At 38.4% G+C, this 21736-nt stretch overlaps 1 protein-coding gene across 3 annotated transcripts in view; it reads right to left on the bottom strand.

The window, feature by feature from the left end:
* The window catches only part of C6 (complement C6), an 83123-nt gene extending 61833 nt beyond the window's left edge, over nt 1-21290 (bottom strand). The window contains exons 1-5 of one of the 3 annotated variants that reach the window (XM_043489169.1): nt 21212-21290; nt 12219-12276; nt 5895-6057; nt 3805-3961; nt 2369-2513 (exon numbers count right to left, since the gene is read on the bottom strand). In XM_043489169.1, coding sequence (XP_043345104.1) covers nt 2369-2513; nt 3805-3961; nt 5895-6037 — 445 coding nt within the window. In that variant the 5' untranslated portion in view covers nt 6038-6057; nt 12219-12276; nt 21212-21290. Of the gene's footprint in view, nt 1-2368; nt 2514-3804; nt 3962-5894; nt 6058-12218; nt 12378-21211 lie in introns of those variants that run through there. The other 2 variants (XM_043489170.1, XM_043489171.1) reach the window with 2 other exon arrangements.
* Between the last annotated feature and the right edge of the window lie 446 nt (nt 21291-21736).

Below are 21736 nucleotides of genomic sequence, written 5' to 3'. Positions count from 1 at the left end.
GAAGAGCAATCATGAGAGTATAAAGGAAAGATAGAGATTTTTTTCTGTTATTAACTGATCTAAATATCATCCTGATATTTGTCAGGATGACTTACATCATCCTGATATGTCAGACAAATAATGGTCCATCCAACCTTTTATTCCTTTGAGAGTGGCATTAGTGGATGTTTTTAGGAGAGTACAGTGGTGTATCATCTCCAGTGGAATATTCAACAACCAAGAGGCCACGGCATTACCCAGTAGGAATGGATGCCAACCATATTTGTACCAGAGATTAACTAGTTAATGGTTGGATCCTAGGAAGATCTAGGAATTTCTGATGAAAGGATCTGGACAGTATGGCAGAGGTCACTAAGAGGGCTCAGGGTAGCAGCTGCTTATCAACCATTGCAGATGCATTTCAATAGTTCAGTGTATATCACTAGCTATGGACATATTACTGATGAAGTAGAGATTGCTGTGCCTCTATCAGTAACTTTCCTGAAATCACTCATTTTGAACTGGTAGCTCATGGACATACCTAAAGACTTCTCAGACTTGTGGATATTTTTGACATAAACAAACTTTTTCATAATAAATTTCATAGATTTATCATCTATTGAATAAAAGAGTTCTCCCTGGTAATCTATTCTAGAAACTACCCTTCAAGCTTCAAATTGATGTGCCTCAGTTCTAAACTTTTATCTTACTATTCTGGATGTAGTGCTTAGGTCTGTATTCCCCTTAGCCATTGCCATCAAGGTTTTTCTCATATTCCTTGTTTTGTCAATATGTGACATGACCTTATTTATATACAGAAATTCAGAAATTTATTCTCTCATAATTCTGGAGTGCAGAAGTGCAAACAAGATGTTTGCAGGGCCATGCTCCCTCTAAAACTCTGGGAAGATCCTTCTTGCCTCTTCTTAGCCTCCAGTTGGCTGTTGGTTGCTCAGTTGCTCAGTCATATTTGACTCTTTGAGGTCCCACGGACTGTAGCCTGCCAGTTTTCTCTGTTCATAGAATTTTCCCAGCAAGAATACTGGAGTGAGTCGCTGTTTCCTCCTCCAGGGGATCATCCCCACTCAGGAATCAAACCCACATCTCTTGTATCTCTGGCATTGGCAGGTGGTTTCTTTACCACTAAGGTCACCTGGGAAGCCCTTTATTTACATAGGCATAATGTATATCTCCCTACCCATGTCTCACCCTCACATCCTGTTTAGGGGATGAGGTACAGAGGGAAAACCCTGGAACCCGCCTTCCTGCCTGACTTTCAGAAAAGATTGGTAAAGCTGAAAGCAGGAAGCAAAGAGTAAGAGAAGAGAAACATTATGCCCAAGTCTGGGGTCAATTTTCTATGGGAATTTGAAATCTGCCATCTAGTTCTAAGTACTTTTCAATGTATTTTAGAGTACACAAATAATTTGGATTTTATTAATCAGAACTCTAATTTTATTTTAACTATAATTGACTATTTATACAAAAAATCAGTCAACTATGGCCCATGGACAAAAACTGACCTGCTACTTACTCTTGTAAATAAAATTCTATTGAAACATAGTCATGCTCATTTGTTGATATACTGTCTATGGCAGCTTTGATGCTGTGATTCCAGAGCTGAATAGTTGCTACATAGAATGTACGGCCTGCAAAGCCTACAATATTCACCACCTGGACTTCTCCTGAAAAAGTTTGCAGAAATCTGACCTAGATGGTTCAACATGCTGAGCTTTAGAAAGCTATTAATTAGCAAGAGAATATATAGATTAAGTAGTATATTCAAGGTTTGATTATAATCTAACAATACTTAAATATCAAAATGTATGAATCGGTATGAGAATTGGACTTGAAGGGAATGTTGCCATTGTTTAAATCATTTGCAGTCTCCTCTTCTGTGATTATCTTTGGAGTCATTCAATCGACCATACCAGAAAATGTGTTACATCATCTCTAACCATCCCCTTTACATAATATCTTAGCATTAACATCCTTATCTTAATAAACCATATTAAAATTTTAAAATACATCATTCTTTTTCAGTTGCTTATTCTGAGTCTACAATTGTGCTTATTAATAGCCGATTTTTAAAAGTATCTGCTTCCTCCTTTGTTTCCTCCTCCTCATTCTCTTCCTCCTGTTGTATAACAGTGTAGGAACCTGGGAACCTGTACTTGATGAGCAAAGGAATCAGGTAAGTGGTCAAGATGATTATAGCCTGAAAGCTGTAATTTTACACATGAATAGTGTGTAATTGATAGCATAACATCCCTGTCTCCCTAAGCTTAAAATAAGGTGGGACTTTTCTATCCTGACTTTCACTGGGAGTCAATTGGAATAACTTTAGTCATTTTTGGTGAAGACTGAACATTTTTCAAAAGTACATTACCACTGTCACAGTGGAATTTATTCTTGCAGTCAATCTCTTCAATTTTGCAGAGCTTGGATGGAATGCATGGCTGAAAGGTCATGAGAGGCTCAGTGCATGGTTGTCCTCCAAACTGACTGGGGCGCAAGATGGACCTTACCTTAAACTAAAAGGAAAAGACAGAAAGATGAATAACTCTGAGGCTGGGTCAAAACCAGAAAGTATTTAAGAAAACTGGGCTTCTCAGTCACAGTAGTGATTTTTCCGATAGTGGCATTTCCTAAATTACTGATTTTTTTTTTTTCCAATTCTGTTATTGTGTTTTCTTAGGGAAGTCAATACTTTCGGGGTCTCATTTTTCCAACCTGTAAAATGAGGAAGTGGGACAACAAATTTCTGAAGATTTCTAACTTTGAAATCATAGGATTCTAAATTGAATCAAAATCAAATGCACAAATATTTACTGAGCATGTCCTGAGTGCAATAAATCTTCCAGGTCATAACAGTAGCCTTTTTATTTCTCACAGATAGTGTGAAGTGATAAATGTGAAAGGATTGGGGGGATGGGCTTTTGTATGAGGAAGTCACTGTGGAAACCAAGGCTGGTACATTTTCCATGCTTTGAAAGGTTTTAAATGATCAGTAGTAAATCAAAGAGTCAGGGAAGGATAGAAACAGAATAGGACTCAAAAGTACTGACTTTAAAGTCAGAAAAATCCAAGTTCAATACGTAGTTTTCTATTCTTTCATGGTGCGTGCTTGGGTAAATTACTTAACCTCTAATGAGCTATAACTTCCTCATCTATAAAATGGGTAGAAAAACAATGTGATGTGAAGTTTGAATAAGATGATGTGTGCAAAGGAACCTAAACTGTCTCTCTGAGATAGTGGGTGCTTTCCTTGTACTGGGTGAATTCCTTTTACTTCCCTAATGTCTGAATGCTTAGCACCTACCCTGATGGGGATTCATGTGGGCCAGGGCCCTACCTGGATTGAACTTAAGGTAGGTAAATATTGCAACTGGGAACAATAAACAAATGGAGGGACTTTCCCCTAGTAAGGACAGTTAAAGAAAGGGCAAGAAGCCATTTTAATTAATGCTGTCTGATTTTAAACCTTGGACTGAATTGCCCATTTTTTGGCACCTGTTTTTGCTTTGTGAGCTCTCATAGGGCAGAGGCAGTGGAAATCAGAGCTGGGTGAGTGCAGTACCAATCCTTGGGGTTGTGGGGGGCGGGGGGGAGGTTGCAGGAAGAACTTTTTTTAGTATTCACATGCCAATAAAACATGTCAAGTGAATCCTGCCTTCCCCTAAAACATTTCCCTCAGTGGAAGCTGGGACAATTTATTTTCAGAAATTAAAGTAATTCATCATTTCCGTGATTGTTGAGTTTGTCAGGAAATTCAAGAATTTAACTGTGATTCTCATTTCCTGAATATACCCACATGTCACTTACCCGTTTTTGAACACAAGGGTCGCAGTCTGACCATGGTCCATAATCTCCCAGGAGGCAATTGATAGGGCAAGTTTGCCAGTTACACTCTCTGGACTCCTGCTTGGTACAAAGCTGGTCACAAAAGTTTTCAAAATAGTACTGATCTCTAACAATCCGTCTATAATAAGGAGGAGAAAGCAGCTTAGAATCAGTGTTTTTACTGTGGCTCCAGCCCCATAAGAAAAATTATTCAATTACAGTGAATAAAAGGAAAGAGGTTTTCATGGAAAATCAAGCAGTCCAGCATATGTACAGTTTTTACCACTTAATGGAACTCAAGACTGGGTCCATAATTTGTGGGGCACAGTACAAAATGAAAGTGGGGGGGGACATATGTTCAAAGTTTTCAAATTCTTTGAAAGCAAAGAATTGTTGCTTTCAAACTGTGGTCTAGAGAACTCTTAAGAGTCCTTTGGACTGCAAAGAGATCAAACCAGTCGATCCTAAAGGATATCAATCCTGAATATTCATTAGAAGGGCTGAGGCTGAAAGTGAAGTTCCAATACTTTGGCCACCTAATGTGAAGAGCCAACTCGTTGGAAAAGACCCTGATGCTGAGAAAGATTGAAGGTAGGAGGAGAAGGGGATGACAGAGGATGAGATGTTTGGATGGCATCACCGACTCAATGGACATGAGTTTGAGCAAACTCTGGGAGATAGTGAAGCACAGGGAAACCTGGTGGGCTACTGTTTATAGGGTCGCAAAGAGTCAGACATGATTGAGCGACTGAACAGCAACACATATTCAAAAATTCTTAAGAATTTCCAAAGAGAGGAGGCAGAGCATGAAGCCAAACCACAGCCCTTCTCAGAGAGGGATCCTGTGTGACTGCACAGGTTACACATCTATGAAGCCGGCCCTGATGAAATTCCTGGGAGGGACTGGAAGAAAAGGAGAGAAGAAAGTTTCTGCAAGTTGCTTAAAAGATGACAGTGCAGCGTGGTAAGTACAATGACTGAGATAGAGCCAGAGCTCCGTGTGGCTAACGATGAAAGGAGAAAGTGACATGAGAGATACATTTTGAAAAATCCATGTGAGTTTTCCAGGCAACAAAGGGAAGAGCATTCAGAGGGAACAGCTTGTGCACAGATTAGCAGTGAAGGAGTATGACATGTCCGTGGAGAAGCCTGTGGGATGGACCTGAGAAGAGCATAACTGAGAAGGATGGGCTTTTATTATGGTACTTTATTTGGTAGGCAGTAATGAGCTCTAAGGGACTCTTGAGTAGGGAAGTATTATGAACAAATCTGTTCTTATATCCAGAGTGGATGGTTTATTGAGGCCATCAGGTGGTGATTTTAATGAGACTCATACTACATATGTAAAAATACTTTTCTAAAATAGATCTCTAAAAAGTGCCATAACAGTTAAAACACATTAAATATATGCCTTTTTTCCTCCAAGTCACGTGAGCGTCTTCATGGAACAGAAGTATCTAACAGATTTAAAGAAACTGTGGGGGAGGAATAATCTGAATTAATGAAAAGAGCGAATTATTAAATGTTATCAAGTAAAACACAGTTTTCTTGCCTTCTTGTCCATGCCAACAATCGAGCTAATAGCTAGCGGTGCTGCTCAATTGAGGTCCTGTTAGACTCAGTTTAATGAGTAGAAAATTCTCTATAATTAACTCACTAACTGTAGGCAAGCAGAGTTATGTGCTGATTGAAAAAAAAAAAAAAGCCCAAGTAGTGATTCTAAGTAAATCAAATAGTCAACTGAAAATATTGCACAGATTCTTAATTGAATTTCTTTTAAATGCTTCAATTTTATGGAGGGAACAAAAGCTTCCACTTTAAACTTATGTGGAAAAGACATCAAATTCCACCCAAATTCATGAGTTCTTTTTAAAATTAAAAAAATTTTGCAGATTGTACTCTGCAAAAATTATACTTGCAGATATATTTTCTTTCTCATTGCTTAGTGTGGCACTTTTTGATTTTGCTAATTCTGTCCTTGAAGTTTCCCAGGGCACAAAGATAAGCTACAAAGCCCACACCCACCTCTCTCTGGTCTGGGTTCCAGAATTGCAGGTTTAGCCCACACCCACCTCTCTCTGGTCTGGGTTCCAGAATTGCAGGTTTTTGAGCAGCTGGACCACTGAGTCCATGGGTAATGATCACAGAAACAGGCTTGGCTCTTGTCAGTCAGAGCACTCAGCAGGATAAAATACAAGATGGAGTGTCTGGCCATGCCTGGAGGGCCTCCAGATCCTGAAAAGAAATGATTTAATACATATCAAACATTCATGGGGTAAAACTTAACAAATCATTCTCAGTTACAGCCTCAAATATGATCTTTGAAAACATCTTTTCTTCCTTAAGTCAACACCTATAAATTCACAGGCTTATGAGTATAAACCCCATTTCTAAAGATTTTTAAGGTGGACATTCCCATAGTTCAAAATCCCAGTACTAGTTAAGTTTCTCTGAACTGTGAGTCATAGGCTACAAGACAAAGTGTGTAGTAAATATTTGTATCTCATCCCATTCCAAAATGGAATTTTTTATATGATCTTACACTTTTTGAGATAACTGCTTATTTTGTGCAGACAGTGCCCTCAAGTATTACTTAGTACTTCCTTACAGTTTTTCATACTTTTCTGGGACTGGGGAAGGACTTTGGAACCTTTCTTTCTGAAGCTCTGTTTAGTTTCATGGCATCGTGGTATTAACAGCTTGCTAAATAGTTCACTGTCCCATTATCTCTACTTTTAGAGTCAGAGAAGTTAGAGCTGGAAAGCGTCTTTGAAACGTTTAGGTTAAACTCCCTCATTTTAGGGATGATGAGACTGAGGCTTTAGCAGGTATAAGGTTGAAGCTACACGACAAGTAAGCCCAAGATTCCTCATTCTTAGATGAGATGTACCCCTTCATTCGATTTGTAATAATACTAATATACATGCTTGGAACTTCACCACCCAGACCACAAGAGGATTTGCTCAGATGTGGCTAAATGCCAGAGAAAACTTGGACCAGTGGTTCCCCATGTGCTGTGGAGCCTTGAGGATCTGTGAGTTACTGGATGGAGTTAGTAAAACCATATTTGCCCCACTAATACTGCCATTTTGATTTTCATATCTCTAACAAAACATGCACTCAATATGTCAGCAAATTTGGAAAACTCATCTGTGGCCACAGGACTGGAAAAGGTCAATGGTCATTCCAATCCCAAAGAAGAGCAATGTCAAAGAATGTTCAAACTACAACACAATTGCCCTCATGTCACATGCTAGCAAGGCAATGTTCAAAATTCTCCAAGTTAGGTGTCAACAGTTATTGGTATCGGTTCAGTTGCTCAGTCGTGTCTGACTCTTTGCGACCCCATGAACTGCAGCACGCCAGGCCTCCTTGTCCATCACCAACTCCCGGAGTTTACCCAAACTCATGTCCATTGAGTCGGTGATGCCATCCAACTGTCTCATCCTCTGTTGTCCCCTTCTCCTCCTGCCTTCAATCTTCCCCAGCATCAGGGTCTTTTCCAATGAGTCAGTTCTTTACATCAGGTGGCCAAAGCATTGGAGTTTCAGCTTCAGCATCTGTCCTTCCAATGAACATTCAGGACTGATTTCCTTTAGAATGGAATGGTTGGATCTCCTTGCATTCTAACAGACTCTCAAGAGTCTTCTCCAACACCACAGTTCATAAGCATCAATTCTTTGGAGCTCAGCTTTCTTTATAGTCCAATTCCCACATCCATACATGACTACTGGAAAAACCATAACTTTGACTAGATGGACATTTGTCAGCAAAGTAATGTCTCTGCTTTTTAATATGCTATCTAGGTTGGTCATAGCTTTTCTTCCAAGGAGCAAATGTCTTTTAATTTCATGGTTGCAGTCACCATCTGCAGTGATTTTTGGAGCCCCCCAAAATAAGGTCTGTCACTGTTTTCACTGTTTCCCCATCTATTTGCCATGAAGTGATGGGACAAGATGCCATGATCTTAGTTTTCTGAATGTTGAGCTTTAAGCCAGCTTTTTCATTCTCCTCTTTCACTTTCATCAAGAGGCTCTTTAGTTCTTCACTTTCTGCCATAAGGGTGGTGTCATCTGCATATCTGAGGTTATTGATATTTCTCTTGGAAATCTTGATTCCAGCTTGTGCTTCATCCAGCCTGGCATTTTGCATGATGTACTCTGCATATAGGTTAAATGAGCAGGGTGACAATATACAGCCTTGATGTACTCCTTTTCCTATTTGGAACCAGTCTGTTGTTCCATGTCCAGTTTTAACTGTTGCTTCTTGACCTGCATACAGATTTCTCAAGAGGCAGGTCAGGTGGTCCGGTATTCCCGTCTCTTCAACTGTACGTGAACCAAGTACTTCCAGATGTACAAGCTGGATTTAGAAAAGGCAGAGGAACCAGAGATCAAATTGCCAACATCCACTGTATCATAGAAAAAGCAAGAGAATTCAGGAAAAACATATACTTCTGCTTCATTGACTATGCTAAAGCCATGGACTGTGTGGATCACAACAAATTGTGTGGAAAATTCTTAAAGATATGGGAATACCAGACCACCCTACCTGCATCCTGAGAAACCTATCTGTAGATCAAGAAGCAACAGTTAGAACTGGACATGGAACTACAGACTGGTTCCAAATAGGAAAAGAGTACGTCAAGTCTGTATATTGTCACCCTGCTTATTTAACTTATATGCAGAGTACATCATGCAAAATGCCAGGCTGGATGAAGCTCAAGTTGGAAGCTGGTATCAAGATTGCCAGGAGAAATATCAGTAACCTCAGATATACAGATGACACCACTCTAATGACAGAAAATGAAGAGGAACTAGAGAGCCTCTTGATGAAGGTGAAAGAGGAGAGTAAAAAAGGCGGCTTAAAGCTCAACATTCAGAAAACTAAGATCATGGCATCTGGTCCCATTACCTCATGGCAAATAGATGGGGAATAAAACTGGAAATAGTGACAGGCTTTATTTTCTTGGACTCCAAAGTCACTGTGGATGGTGACTGAAGCCATGAAATTAAATGACGCTTACTCCTTGGAAGAAAAGCTGTGACTAACCTAGACAGTGTGTTAAAAAGCAGAGACATTACTTTGCCAAGAAATGTCTGTCTAGTCAAAGCTATGGTTTTTCCAGTAGACAGGTACCAATGTGAGAGTTGTACCATAAAGAAGGCTGAGTGCTGAAGAATTGATGTTCTTGAACTGTGGTGCAGAAGAAGACTCTTGAGAGTCTCTTGGACTGCAAAGAGATCCAATCAGTCAATCCTAAAGGAAATCAGTCCTGATATTCATTGGAAGGACTGACGAATATTCAGCTGAAGCTGAAGCTCCAATACTTTGGCCACTTGATGAGAAGAGCCGACTCATTGGAAAAGACCCTGATGCTGGGAAAGATTGAGGGTGGGAGGAGAAGTGGGTAACAGAGGATGAGATGATTGGATGACATCATTGACTCAATGGACAGGAGTTTGAGCAAACCGGGAGATACTGAAAGACAGGGAAGCCTGGCGTGCTGTGTAGTCCATGGGGTTACCAAAAGCCAGACATGACTGAGGATAGAACAACAACAACAATTTTCGGTATACAGCTAAGTGATTTATATATATATATATATATATATATGCTGGTGCTGGTTTAGACAGTAAGTTGTGTCTGAGTCTTACAACCCCATGGACTATATATAGCCTGCCGGGCTCCTCTGTCCATGGGATTCTCCAGGCAAGAATACTGGAGTGGGTTGCCATTTCCTACTCCAGAGGATCTTTCCAACTCAGGAATAGAACCTGGGTCTCCTGCATTGCAGGCAGATCCTTTACTGACTTAGCTATGAGGGAAGCCCAAATACACACACACACACACACATATATATATATATATAAATAACTGGATGTATAGTTCCCTGTGTTATGCACTAGGATCTTGTTGTTTATTTCCTTTATATATAGTAGTTTGTATCTGCTAACTCCAAACTCCTAATTTATCTGTCTCCTACCTCTTTTCCCTTTGGATAACCATAAATTTGCTTTCTATGTTTATGAGTCTGTCTTGTAAATAAGTTCACTTGTATCATATTTTATATTGCACATATCATATGGCATTTGTCTTTCTAACTTAATGTCACTTAGGATGTCAGTAAAGTAAACATTTTCAAATTGTCCTACAAGCTCAGAGAAAAATGCCAGAATAAAAGCAACAAAATCCACTGACATGTGGCTGAATATGTCCTTTAATTTAAAATGGAATTGACACATATTTGAGTGTTCATTGAGTGGGATATAAAGAAATAGAATTCATTATCACTCTCTGGAGAAGGTAGATAGAAACTGAGGGTGCTTTTCATGATTTTTATCCAAACTTTTTTAAAAAATTATTTTTAATTGGAGGAGATTTGTCAGTACTTTAAAGTATTGACCTGGTTTCTGCCATACATCAACACGAATCAGCCATAGGATACATGTAAGTTGCTACAGCCATAGGCTGTTTCAATCATAAAAACAAGAGACTCCTTTAAAGACCACTGCACTTGCCTGCCAATTTTAGTTCTCTCAGTCACGTCCGACTCTTTGTGACCCCATGGACTGTAGTCCTTCAGGCTCCTCTGTCCATGGGGATTCTCCAGGCAAGAATACTGGAGTGGGTTATCATGCCTTCCTCCAGGGGATCTTCCCAACCCAGGGATGGAATTCAGGTCTCCCACATTGCAGGCGGATTCTTTACCATCTGAGCCACTAGGGAAGCCCAATTTTAGTTCACTGGTATGTAACTCACCTTTTCTGGTTTTCTTCAGCAATACAGAACCATAGACTTTTGGGATAAGAGTGTCCAGAAATTACGCTGGGTTCAAACCAAATACATAGTATGAGTTCTATACAGTACACATCAGAGCCAAGCTGAGATTGAATGATTTTCTACTGGCTTTAGGGCCCTTGGCAGCTAAGACTTCTAAACAATATGAAGTTTTCTTATTAATCACTAGACAGACCACCATCCCATCCCCCACCCCCAAACTGGGACCTTCTCGAGCAGGAACCGTTTCAGCAAGGAAGGAGACCTAAAGAGGGGTTTTTCTCGTTGTTTATTTATTTGATCTTTTTCTTATTAAATTTTGAATAGATAGATATGTTCCAGAATAATTCAGTTGTAAAGAAAATAAATTCTTATTTTGTAGGATCAGCATGTAAATGATCGGGCAAAACTGAATTACAAGAGATTACTAATTCTCAGCAGACACTCTGTTTTAACTTCCAAAAGCTTGAAAAGTATAGGTGAATTTTATTCCACTTATCATAAAAAACTTTAGTAACAGAATCCATGTAAAATATTCTATTCTTCTCTGTGGCTATATGATTCTGAGACAACTTGGAAAATGCTATAAATGAAGATGGTAACGCCAAAGATTCTTATTTTAGGAGATGCTAATAAAGTAGCTAATCAGTAGCTTCTCCTTTTATAACATTTTATTGTTATAAGGAAAAATTGTCTTATGTTAAAACAATAATTTTCATTCAAATAAAGATAATTATTTCTTTTATTTTTTATTATCATAGCCGAGCATCTAATATCAAATCATTCCTTATTTATCAATTTTTAACATCTTTACACATTTTGGAGATATCTAAAATTTCATGCAGGCATTATGCCCATTACCACACAATTTTCATATAAACATGGAACAAAAATAATTTTCAGTGAATAGAGAAACATAGTTAAGAAAAAATTTCCACTGCAGTAGCATAGTAGAAGAGCAACAGTTCTGCAGTATTCTCATTGTCAACCCTCTTGAACTTTAAAAATGAGTGGTTCCATTGAACCATTGAAGATGGCTATGTGAGCATTTGGAGAATTCTATCATAGAGTGAAATTCATTTTATTCTGATCTATCACCTTCCCAAGTCCTTGACTCACATGAATGATTTGTTCCTAAGGCAGTTCAGCACATCTTACCTGACAGGTTCAGAGGGTGTTCTGGTCTGACCCTAAGTTCAAGTTCTTCCTTTCCATCTTCTTGTAAATGTCTTGAGTCTCTTATTTTTTATTTTTTCCTTCTGCACATGCCCTAGAAGCTCAAGAAATTGTATTTACTGCTGCTAATGCTCTCTGGGGAGCCCAGGCACATGACTAGTCTTTGGCTAAAAGGTATGTTTGCTTTACTTTCAAATGTAGTTTATCTCGTAGAAAAACTTGATTCACCAAGGCAGGTCTCTGGAAGGACACTTCTTTAAAGAAATATGAACCTTTTGGTTCTTTTGAGTTTAAGCAAAGTAGTTATATCTTATTTTTAAAGGAAGATAAAGGACTGTAATCTGTTATGTATTTTCATGCATGAAAGGGCAAGTTTGTTGGAAGCATGATCTACGATTTTGAAATCTTAAAATTACAAATGAAATCATTATGTCACTTACCTTAAACAAAGATTATGGTATCCAGTTTGTGGTATCCAGAGAACTAATCTGCAGATGGCTAAGGAAACAATAGGTACTCACAGTGAAAAGGGTTTATAGGATAATCCAAACAAGTCTTTTTTCCCCTTTGCTAGCTGACACAAGGTCATGTCCCAGAGATCTAACAACACCTAGAGCACTGTCAGAACAAACATTCCGTGGGAACTCTGGACTTTGGAAATGATTACTTCAATCAGCAGTAATCCTGCAACTTTTTTTTTCCCTTGTTACGTTTTTTAAAATTTATTTTTATCTGGAGGAAAATTGTTTTACAACATAGTGTTGACTTCGGTCATACAACAACATGAATCAGTCATAAGTATACATATGTCCCCTACCTCTCCAACCTCCTTCTCACCCTCTAACTCATCCCACCCTTCTAGGTCATCACAGAGTACTGGGCTGAGCTCCCTGTATTATATAGCAATTTGCCTCCAACTATCTCTAGCTATCTATTTACATATGGTAATGTGTGGAATATCACTCAGCCATAAAAAGGAATGAATTTGAGTTACTTCTGTTGAGGTGAATTAACCTAGAGCTTGTTATACAGAGTGAAGTAAGTCAGAAAGAGAAAAACAAATATCATATATTAACACATATATATGGAATCTAGAAAAATAGTACTGATGAACCTATTTGCAGGGCAGCAATAGAGATACAGACATAGAGAACAAACTTGTGGACACAGTGGAGGAAAGAGAGGGTGGGATGAATTGAGAGGGTAGCATTGAAACAACTCTGCAACAACCCTGTATCTCTTGAGAGTGAGATATTACACAGGGTCCTGCTTTTTCAATGATTTTCCCATTCAAGGACTATTGTAATGGGTATTGCTCCTGAAGATAAAAGAAATCTCTGACTCCATTTAAAAAAACTGTCAGAATAAATTGCTTAAAATTGCCTTCTCCTTTAGCAATGCATCCATTTAATTAAAAAATATATAGATTTTTTCTGATTATGTAATACTTATTGAGAAAGATTTAGAAAATGTGAAAAGCATGAAGAGGAAAAGCAAAATCATTTTTCATAAACAGATAAAACTATTCATGGTTGGAGTACATACTCCACATATAATGTACTTCAGTCATATAATATTCAGTCAACACATATATGTGTCTCTCCACATACACATATGCAAAAAAAAGCATATATATATATATAAGACATACATATATAATTTTGTGACAGTACATATTTTTTAAAAGATTTGAATGACACAGAATTTATCATATTCCATGATTTACAGAACCATATCATCATTGGTCTGTGCAAGATCTTTTATTTAATTTCACTATCTTCCCCTGTGATTTTGTTTCATTTCTTTTCCCAGATTAGTTATTTATTAGTATATTTGATGTTTGTCCTTACATATGGTTATTTAGATATATGTGTTTATACCCTAAAAACACAAAGTCTCATTTTCCATGAGTATTTTTGTAATTTACACAAATGGCATTTTGCTAAAAGTTTTATTTGATTTCTTACTTTCTTCATTCAACATTATGCTTCTGAGCCTTATGCAGTGTATGTCTACTGGAACACAGACATTCACTGTATGGACTACATTTTATTTACCCACTCTTAGCACTGTTGTTGCCTTCATCTCCCTGCAATTATAAACACAATGTACTCATTCCTTGTGAATCTTTGAGAAAAATTCCAAGAAACTTCCAGGTTGCTCTTCAGAAAACCTGTTTAAAGTGTTTAAACTCTTACTAGCAGCCTATGAAGACTTCTTACTGGCATTTTTTGTTTGTTAAGTGTTGTTTAAGTAGCATGTCAGTGATCAGTAGTGAACTTCAGTATTCCATTCTCACCTGACATCCTGGCTTTCTATTTGTTCAGGTGTGCCCCATACATTCTAGATATTAGTGTCTTATAAGATACGGATTTTACAGATCTCTCAGTCTGTCACTCATCTATTAGTTTTATCTATGGTATTTTTGATAAATGAGAGACTTATAATTTTAATGTCATCTAATTTGTCTGTTTTCCTCTGATAATTTTTGCTTTGGATAGTTTTTCTTTTGTTTAAGAAATTATTTTAAGAAATCTGAAGTCATAGATATAGTCCTAAATTTTCTTCAGAATCCAATAGTTTTATATTTTAGATATCCTCCTTAGTTCTCTACAGTCACACTATGTTTTTATAAATGGTATGAGGTAAAATAAAGTAAATGAAACAAAAACAAAAAACCTTGTAGCTAATATCATAGCTAGTGCAAAAATATTGAACTTTTTCTTCCTAAGGCCAGAAAAGAGACAAGATGCCTGTTATCACCATTTTTATTTTGTACTGCACCAGAGATCTCATCTAGTGCAATCAGGAAAGGAAAAAAAAAAGTATCACATTGAAAAGAAAGTAAAGTAAATTGAATTACAGACAGAATGATAGTGTACATAGAAAATCCAAAAGGAGTTACAGATATAGATTAGAATTAATAAATGAATTTAGTAAGGTTATTGGATACAAGTTTATTATCAAAAAAGTATTTCTATATCCCAGCAAAATCAAGCAAATTAATTAATCTGGAAAGATTTAAAATAACAGTGGTCAAGTGGGTTTTTTACATCTAATGACAATTATGATTCTATGAAAGGTTCACAATATATTAATAGCTTGATATTTGCTAATATGAGTATTTGCTAAGGTGAAGTGAAACAAAATAGTGTAATAGGAAAAGACAAAACTAGTGGAAAGGAAAAACGTGGAGATATAACTTCCTCTTGATTCTGGCAATCACCAGCTAGGTGATTTTTAACAAATCACTTTACTTCATTGACGCTGTTTCTTCATTTGTAAAATAAATGTTTTTCTAATTTTTTAAAAACAGTATAAAATGTCTTCAAAAATACCAATTATATCTTCAATATGGAAAGCAGCTAAAACAAATATTCTTCAGAAAAATTCAGTTTTCACCAAGTGGTGGGAGTGATTACCTCAGTAGTATAAAGTTTCATAGGGGTATAGCAGAGAGCCAGTATTCCAAGATATCATGCTTTAACATGCATTGTAGTAACTTACCCAAGACCAAAGAAAGTCAGACCCAGAATACAAGTCTGTCTTCTTTCTCCTATACTATATCGAGACTTTAAAGAATGAAAATTTAAGCTAAGAAGGAAGGAAAAATGGTGTACTGCATGCCAGTGTTGAGGACACTTGGCGCTGGTGTAGCAATTTCAGCCATGAGGATCTGAGACAATAAAGAAGAGAGAAAATATTTTATGCCTGGGTAAGAAAATATATCCTTTGTGTGTGAGTACTTCTTTTTCTAGTTGGTTCTTTGAGGGCCTAAAATTAAATGCGTTTTTCCCTAAGATATTGTGTTTGGACTTAAGGGAAAATGCTAAAAGTCAGACCCTGGAGAGGTAAGAGTCCAGACCCAATAGAGTGAGGCTAAATAGAGTTATCAATTAACCCAATCAAAAAATGGGCCAAAGAACTAAACAGACATTTCTCCAAAGAAGACATACAGATGGCTAACAAACACACGAAAAGATGCTCAACATCTCTCATTATTAGAGAAATGCAAATCAAAACCACAATGAGGTACCATTACACGCCAGTCAGGATGGCTGCTATCCAAAAGTCTACAAGCAATAAATGCTGGAGAGGGTGTGGAGAAAAGGGAACCCTCTTACACTGTTGGTGGGAATGCAAACTAGTACAGCCGCTATGGAGAACAGTGTGGAGATTTCTTAAAAAACTGGAAATAGAACTGCCATATGACCCAGCAATCCCACTCTTGGGCATACACACTGAGGAAACCAGATCTGAAAGAGACACGTGCACCCCAATGTTCATCGCAGCACTGTTTATAATAGCCAGGACATGGAAGCAACCTAGATGCCCATCAGCAGATGAATGGATAAGGAAGCTGTGGTACATATACACCATGGAATATTACTCAGCCGTTAAAAAGAATTCATTTGAATCAGTCCTAATGAGATGGATGAAACTGGAGCCCATTATACAGAGTGAAGTAAGCCAGAAAGATAAAGATCATTACAGCATACTAACACATATATATGGAATTTAGAAAGATGGTAATGATAACCCTATATGCAAAACAGAAAAAGAGACACAGATGTACAGAACAGACTTTTGGACTCTGTGGGAGAAGGCGAGGGTGGGATGTTTCGAGAGAACAGCATGTATATTATCTATGGTGAAACAAACCACCGGCCCAGGTGGGATGCATGAGACAGGTGCTCGGGCCTGGTGCACTGGGAGGACCCAGGGGAATCGGGTGGGGGGGGAGGTGGGAGGGGGGATCGGGATGCGGAATACATGTAACTCCATGGCTGATTCATGTCAATGTATGACAAAACCCACTGCAATGTTGCGAAGTAATTAGCCTCCAACTAATAAAAATAATTGAAAAAATAAAAAAGAAAAAAAAAAGAAAAGAAAAAAAAAGAGTTATCAATTAATATGTGCTATAAGAAAGAGAAGTAAAAATATTGTGTGTCACGGTACAGGAAAAACACAGGTTGAAAGAACTGAAGGCTGTATAGAGGAATTCTTGAGACAAGGTGCAAATGTCTATGAGGCAAGAGTGAGCTGGCATCAAAGGAGAATTTAGCATCTTTTCAGTGATGTATTTGGATTCTCCATCTTGTGTTCTCATGGATGGTTAAATGACATATCCCACTCAGGGTCCTTTTCTAGAGCAGGGATTGGAAAACTAAAGCCAGTGAGACAATTCTAGCCTGATGCCTATTTTGAAAGTAAGGCTTTATTGGAATAAAGTCACACGATTAGTCATGGTCTGTGCTGCTTTTGTACTACAACAGGAGGGTTGAGTAGTCCCAACAGAGACTATGTAGCATGCAAAGCCAAAAAGATTTACTATCTGGCCCTCTACAGAAAAAGTTTTCTGAATCCTACAGCACCAAAGGGAAAGATTTGTAGTCTGATCAATACAACCACTATGTCCAGTTGGCTTTGAGAAGCAGTAGTAGTGTTACTTGAGTCTAATAATGGGTGTTGTTTCAGAGCTAGGAACTGAATGCTTGTGTCCAATTATGTTCAGGTCTACCTCTGGGTGAGAACACGAGTGCTCCCTAAGTGATGTTCGGATGCATGCTGCGGAGAAACAAAGCATACTGTGAAGTTCACCAGAGCTCTTTAAGCAACAGCAGACTTTATAAAGCGTTGGCTGGTGACATGAAATACCTTTCGGCACAAAATCCTCCATATTTTCACAATGTAGAAATTTACTAATGAGCTTAAATTTGACTGACCAGTATAAAAGGCTTTAATTCTAGAGAAACAGAAGGGTGTAGGAGGAACTTAGAGCCAGGACATGGAAACTTAAGAGGGAGCAATTATCGTTTTTCCAGAAGGAGAATGTGTATTGTTAAAAATCTTTATTCCTCTCCTAATGATGATAGATTCACAACCAAATAGTATTTTCTGCCAAGAAAATAACCCCACACATAAGATAATGAACAGTGGGAGCTGCTGACTCTCTGAAGGCTTTTTCATATGTTAAATATTCACACGCCAACTTATCATTATAGCAAAAATACTGTAATTTCTCATTAGCGCCAAGACTAATGACCCCATCTATTTCACAAGCCCTTTAGAGTGTACTTTGTCTGTCAATGTGTGAGTTGATAAAGTGAAATGCAAATTAAATTATTTCACATGGAGAATCATAGATAAAAAGTCGCAAGTGGAGAAAATAGAAGTTTACTTTGGACCTCAGGCTACTATGATCTTTTTCTTTTTCCCTTTGCTACTAAACTTATTAGAATAGTCTAAATTTTTCACTACTTTTAATTTCTTACCATCTACTCCTTATTAACTTCACTGTTTGCAATTGTCATAAATACAACCATCCTACAAGAACAATGACTATCAGTAAATTCCTGATTGCCAAACTGAATCACCACTTCTCAATTCTCTGTTGGCTCCTGGATGCGGTCAGTCAGTTCAGTCACTTAGTCGTGTCCAATTCTTGTGAACCCATGGACTGCAGCACGCCAGGCCTCCCTGTCCGTCACCAACTCCCAGAACCTACCCAAACTCATGTCCACTGAGTCAGTGATGCCATCCAACCATCTCATCCTCTGTCGTCCCCTTTTCCTGCTGCCTTCAATCTTTCCCAGCATCAGGGTCTTTTCAAATGAGTCAGCTCTTCGCATCAAGTGGCCAAAGTATTGGAGATTCAGCTTCAACATCAGTCCTTCCAATGAGATCCAGGACTGATCTCCATTAGGATGGACTGGTTGGATCTCCTTGCAGTCCAAGGTACCCTCAAGGGTCTTCTCCAACACCAAAGTTCAAAAGCACCAATTCTTCAGTGCTCAGCTTTCTTTATAGTCCAACTCTCACATCCATATATGACCACTGGAAAAACTATAGCCTTGACTAGACGGACCTTTGTTGGCAAAGTAATGTCTCTGCGTTTTAGTATGCTGTCTAGGTTGGTCATAACTTTCCTTCCAACGAGTAAACGTCTTTTAATTTCATGGCTGCAGTCACCATCTGCAGTGATTTTGGAGCCCCCAAAAATAAAGTCTGCCACTGTGTCCACTGTTTCCCCCATCTATTTGCCATGAAGTGATGGGACCAGATGCCATGATCTTAGTTTTCTGAATGTTGAGCTTTAAGCCAACTTTTTCACTCTCCTCTTTCACTTTCATCAAGAGGCTCTTTAGCTCTTTTTCACTTTCTGCCGTAAGGGTGGTGTCATCTGCATATCTGAGGTTATTGATATTTCTCCTGGCAATCTTGATTCCAGCTTGTGCTTCCTCAAGCCCAGCATTTCTCATGATGTCCTCTGCATATAAATTTAATAAGCAGGGTGACAATATACAGCCTGGACATACTCCTTTTCCTATTTGGAACCAGTCTGTTGTTCCATGTCCAGTTCTAACTGTTGCTTCCTGACCTGAATATAGTTTTCTCAAGAGGCAGGTCCGGTGGTCTCGTATTCCCATCTCTTTCAGAATTTTCCACAGTTCTTTGTGATCCATACAGTCAAAGGCTTTGGCATAGTCAATAAAACAAAAATAGATGTTTTTCTGGGACTCCTGCTTTTTCGATGATGCAGCAGATGTTGGCAATTTGATCTCTGGTTCCTCTGCCTTTTCCAAAACCAGCTTGAACATCTGGAAGTTCACGGTTCATGTATTGCTGAAGCCTGGCTTGGAGAATTTTGAGCATTACTTTACTAGCGTGTGAGATGAGTGCAATTGTGTGGTAGTTTGAGCATTCTTTGGGATTGCCTTTCTTAGGGACTGAAATGAAAACGGACCTTTTCCAGTCCTGTGGCCACTGCTGAGTTTTCCAAATTTGCTGGCATATTGAGTGTAGCACTTTCACAGCATCATCTCTTAGGATTTGAAATAGCTCAACTGGAATTCCATCACCTTCACTAGCTTTGTTCGTAGTGATGCTTCCTAAGGCCCACTTGACTTCACATTCCAGGGTGTCTGGCTCTAGGTGAGTGATCACACCATTGTGAGTATCTGGGTTGTGAAGCTAGGTTCTAAATCCTGTAACTCTCTCTTGTCTGTGCACTTTGCATCTTTTCCACCTCTTCACCTAGTCTACAGTTACAGCTCTCCCTCCAGCCATGATGAACTCACACCATGAAGATCTTATCAGTGTCTTTATTTGTCTCTAGCCTTAGGAGTCTTCCTGTAATTCCTTCTGAACTACTTTGCTAGAGTAGTTCAGAAACTCAGCTCAGTTCTATAGCTCACCTCCCAGTGGCATAAAACTATGCAAAATCTCAGTGTTGCTCTTTTTCAAAAGGCTGTTGGACTAGGGAATAGAATCCCAACACCTAATTTTTTTAAGCCCAGAGCAATCTGACCCTACATTAGCTCTTTAGACGTATTTCTTTTGTTCGTTTGTATATACCATCATCCAGCTAGACTGGAAAATCTGCTGTTCCTCAAAATGAGATATAATTTCTCCTGCCATTGTATTTCTTTCTTGAAACTCTCCCCCCTCAATTCCAAATTCTGAATTATTAGTGTATTGTGCATCTGTTCTTCTAAGGCCAATCTAAATTTATTTCTTTCTTAAACTTTGTAGAAATTAACAAATCAGCTAAATATTTGCTAAAAATGGCTTACTTTTTCCCCTAGGGTTGTATGGAAAGAGAAAGCTAGAAATTGGATAGCTTCCTTCAGGTAGTGCCATCTAGGATCAACCTGTAAGATAGAAGGGAAGAGGCCAAGAAAAAAAGGCCATTCAAAGTTTAAGCGTGACTGTTAAAAGAGGTGAGTGGGCTGTTTGAACACTGTTTATCTTCAGGGTTGTGAGTAGCTAATGAGTCACGCAATAAAAGCTACAGAGATGTGAGGTCCTGGAGATAGTTCTGATGACATGCCTTGAGGGAATATTTTTATTCTGATACTGAGGCTGTGGAAAATTACTGAAAATTTAATAACGATCACTGATGTGATCCTCTGGGCATAGGGCAATAGATGAAGCATGGAACAAAGAATAAGTCCAAGCAAGAGATCAAGACCAAGTAAGGTTTTGGCTAGGTTTGAGGCTTCAAGGCAAAGGAAGAAATGTTTTGTTGGGGCAAATAAACATCTCCAGTTTTTAACAACAGGCTAAGAGTAAAAGTCAATGAGAAATAGAGCACATCCTCTCTTCACAATTTGCATCACACAAATAAATACCCATTTTCTTCTAGATCTTTAAGGGAGGAGTTATTTTAGTTAAGTATTTGGAAGTCTAACAGGGCATGAACAGGATATATATAGAACCTTTACCAGAGCAGTGCAACACAGCAAACGTAGAGAGGAAAAGGAAGAAATGGAATGAATTGAAGCGTTTAGAGAGGTGTTATGTAGCTGTCTGAGTCCACCAATTACCAGCGTTGTGGTGCAACTAGCTTTGTGGTTCTTATGATTGCAAAATACCCTTTAACAGTAACCATCAGGAAACTTTGAAAAAATACAAATTTATTACTTACAGAAACTGGAATTTTTACAGCATACCTGGAACCACACAGTGAAGTCTTGGGTAGAGAGAGAGTGCAAGAGTGAGTGAACAAGCACCAGGGATTCTTCTTTTATTGGGGTCAAGGATGGAGGTCTAAGGTTCCCCAGGCTCACACTTTATTGGTGAATTTAAAACCTAAGAGCGGGAATTTAAAACTTGAGAAGAGAAAAATTGTGGCCCAAAACAAAGGAGCCTCAGTGGAGAAGGTGGCCTGACTCTTTATCTAGTCATGTGACTGCATTGTGTTTATTCAAGATAGCTGTGTTTGAAGTGGACGACTCTTTGCAGTTAATGCCTTGGCAATCAAAGCTTAAGTCAGGCACCTGGATTACAAAAAAAAGAGAAAAAGAACACCCTCCCCTCCCCCAAAACTGTCAAGGGTTGCACTACAGGAAGTCACTTTTAAAAATAACTAAACTCTGGTGGATATTTGTATTTTTTAATAAATGATGACAAAGGACAGTCTTACAGTGACAAAAAATTCAACTTCTGTTGA

This window comes from Cervus canadensis, chromosome 16, assembly GCF_019320065.1.
Source record: "Cervus canadensis isolate Bull #8, Minnesota chromosome 16, ASM1932006v1, whole genome shotgun sequence".
Taxonomy (NCBI): domain Eukaryota; kingdom Metazoa; phylum Chordata; class Mammalia; order Artiodactyla; family Cervidae; genus Cervus; species Cervus canadensis.
Note: the sequence above shows the minus strand (reverse complement) of the source record. Positions and strands in the feature narration are given on the sequence as shown.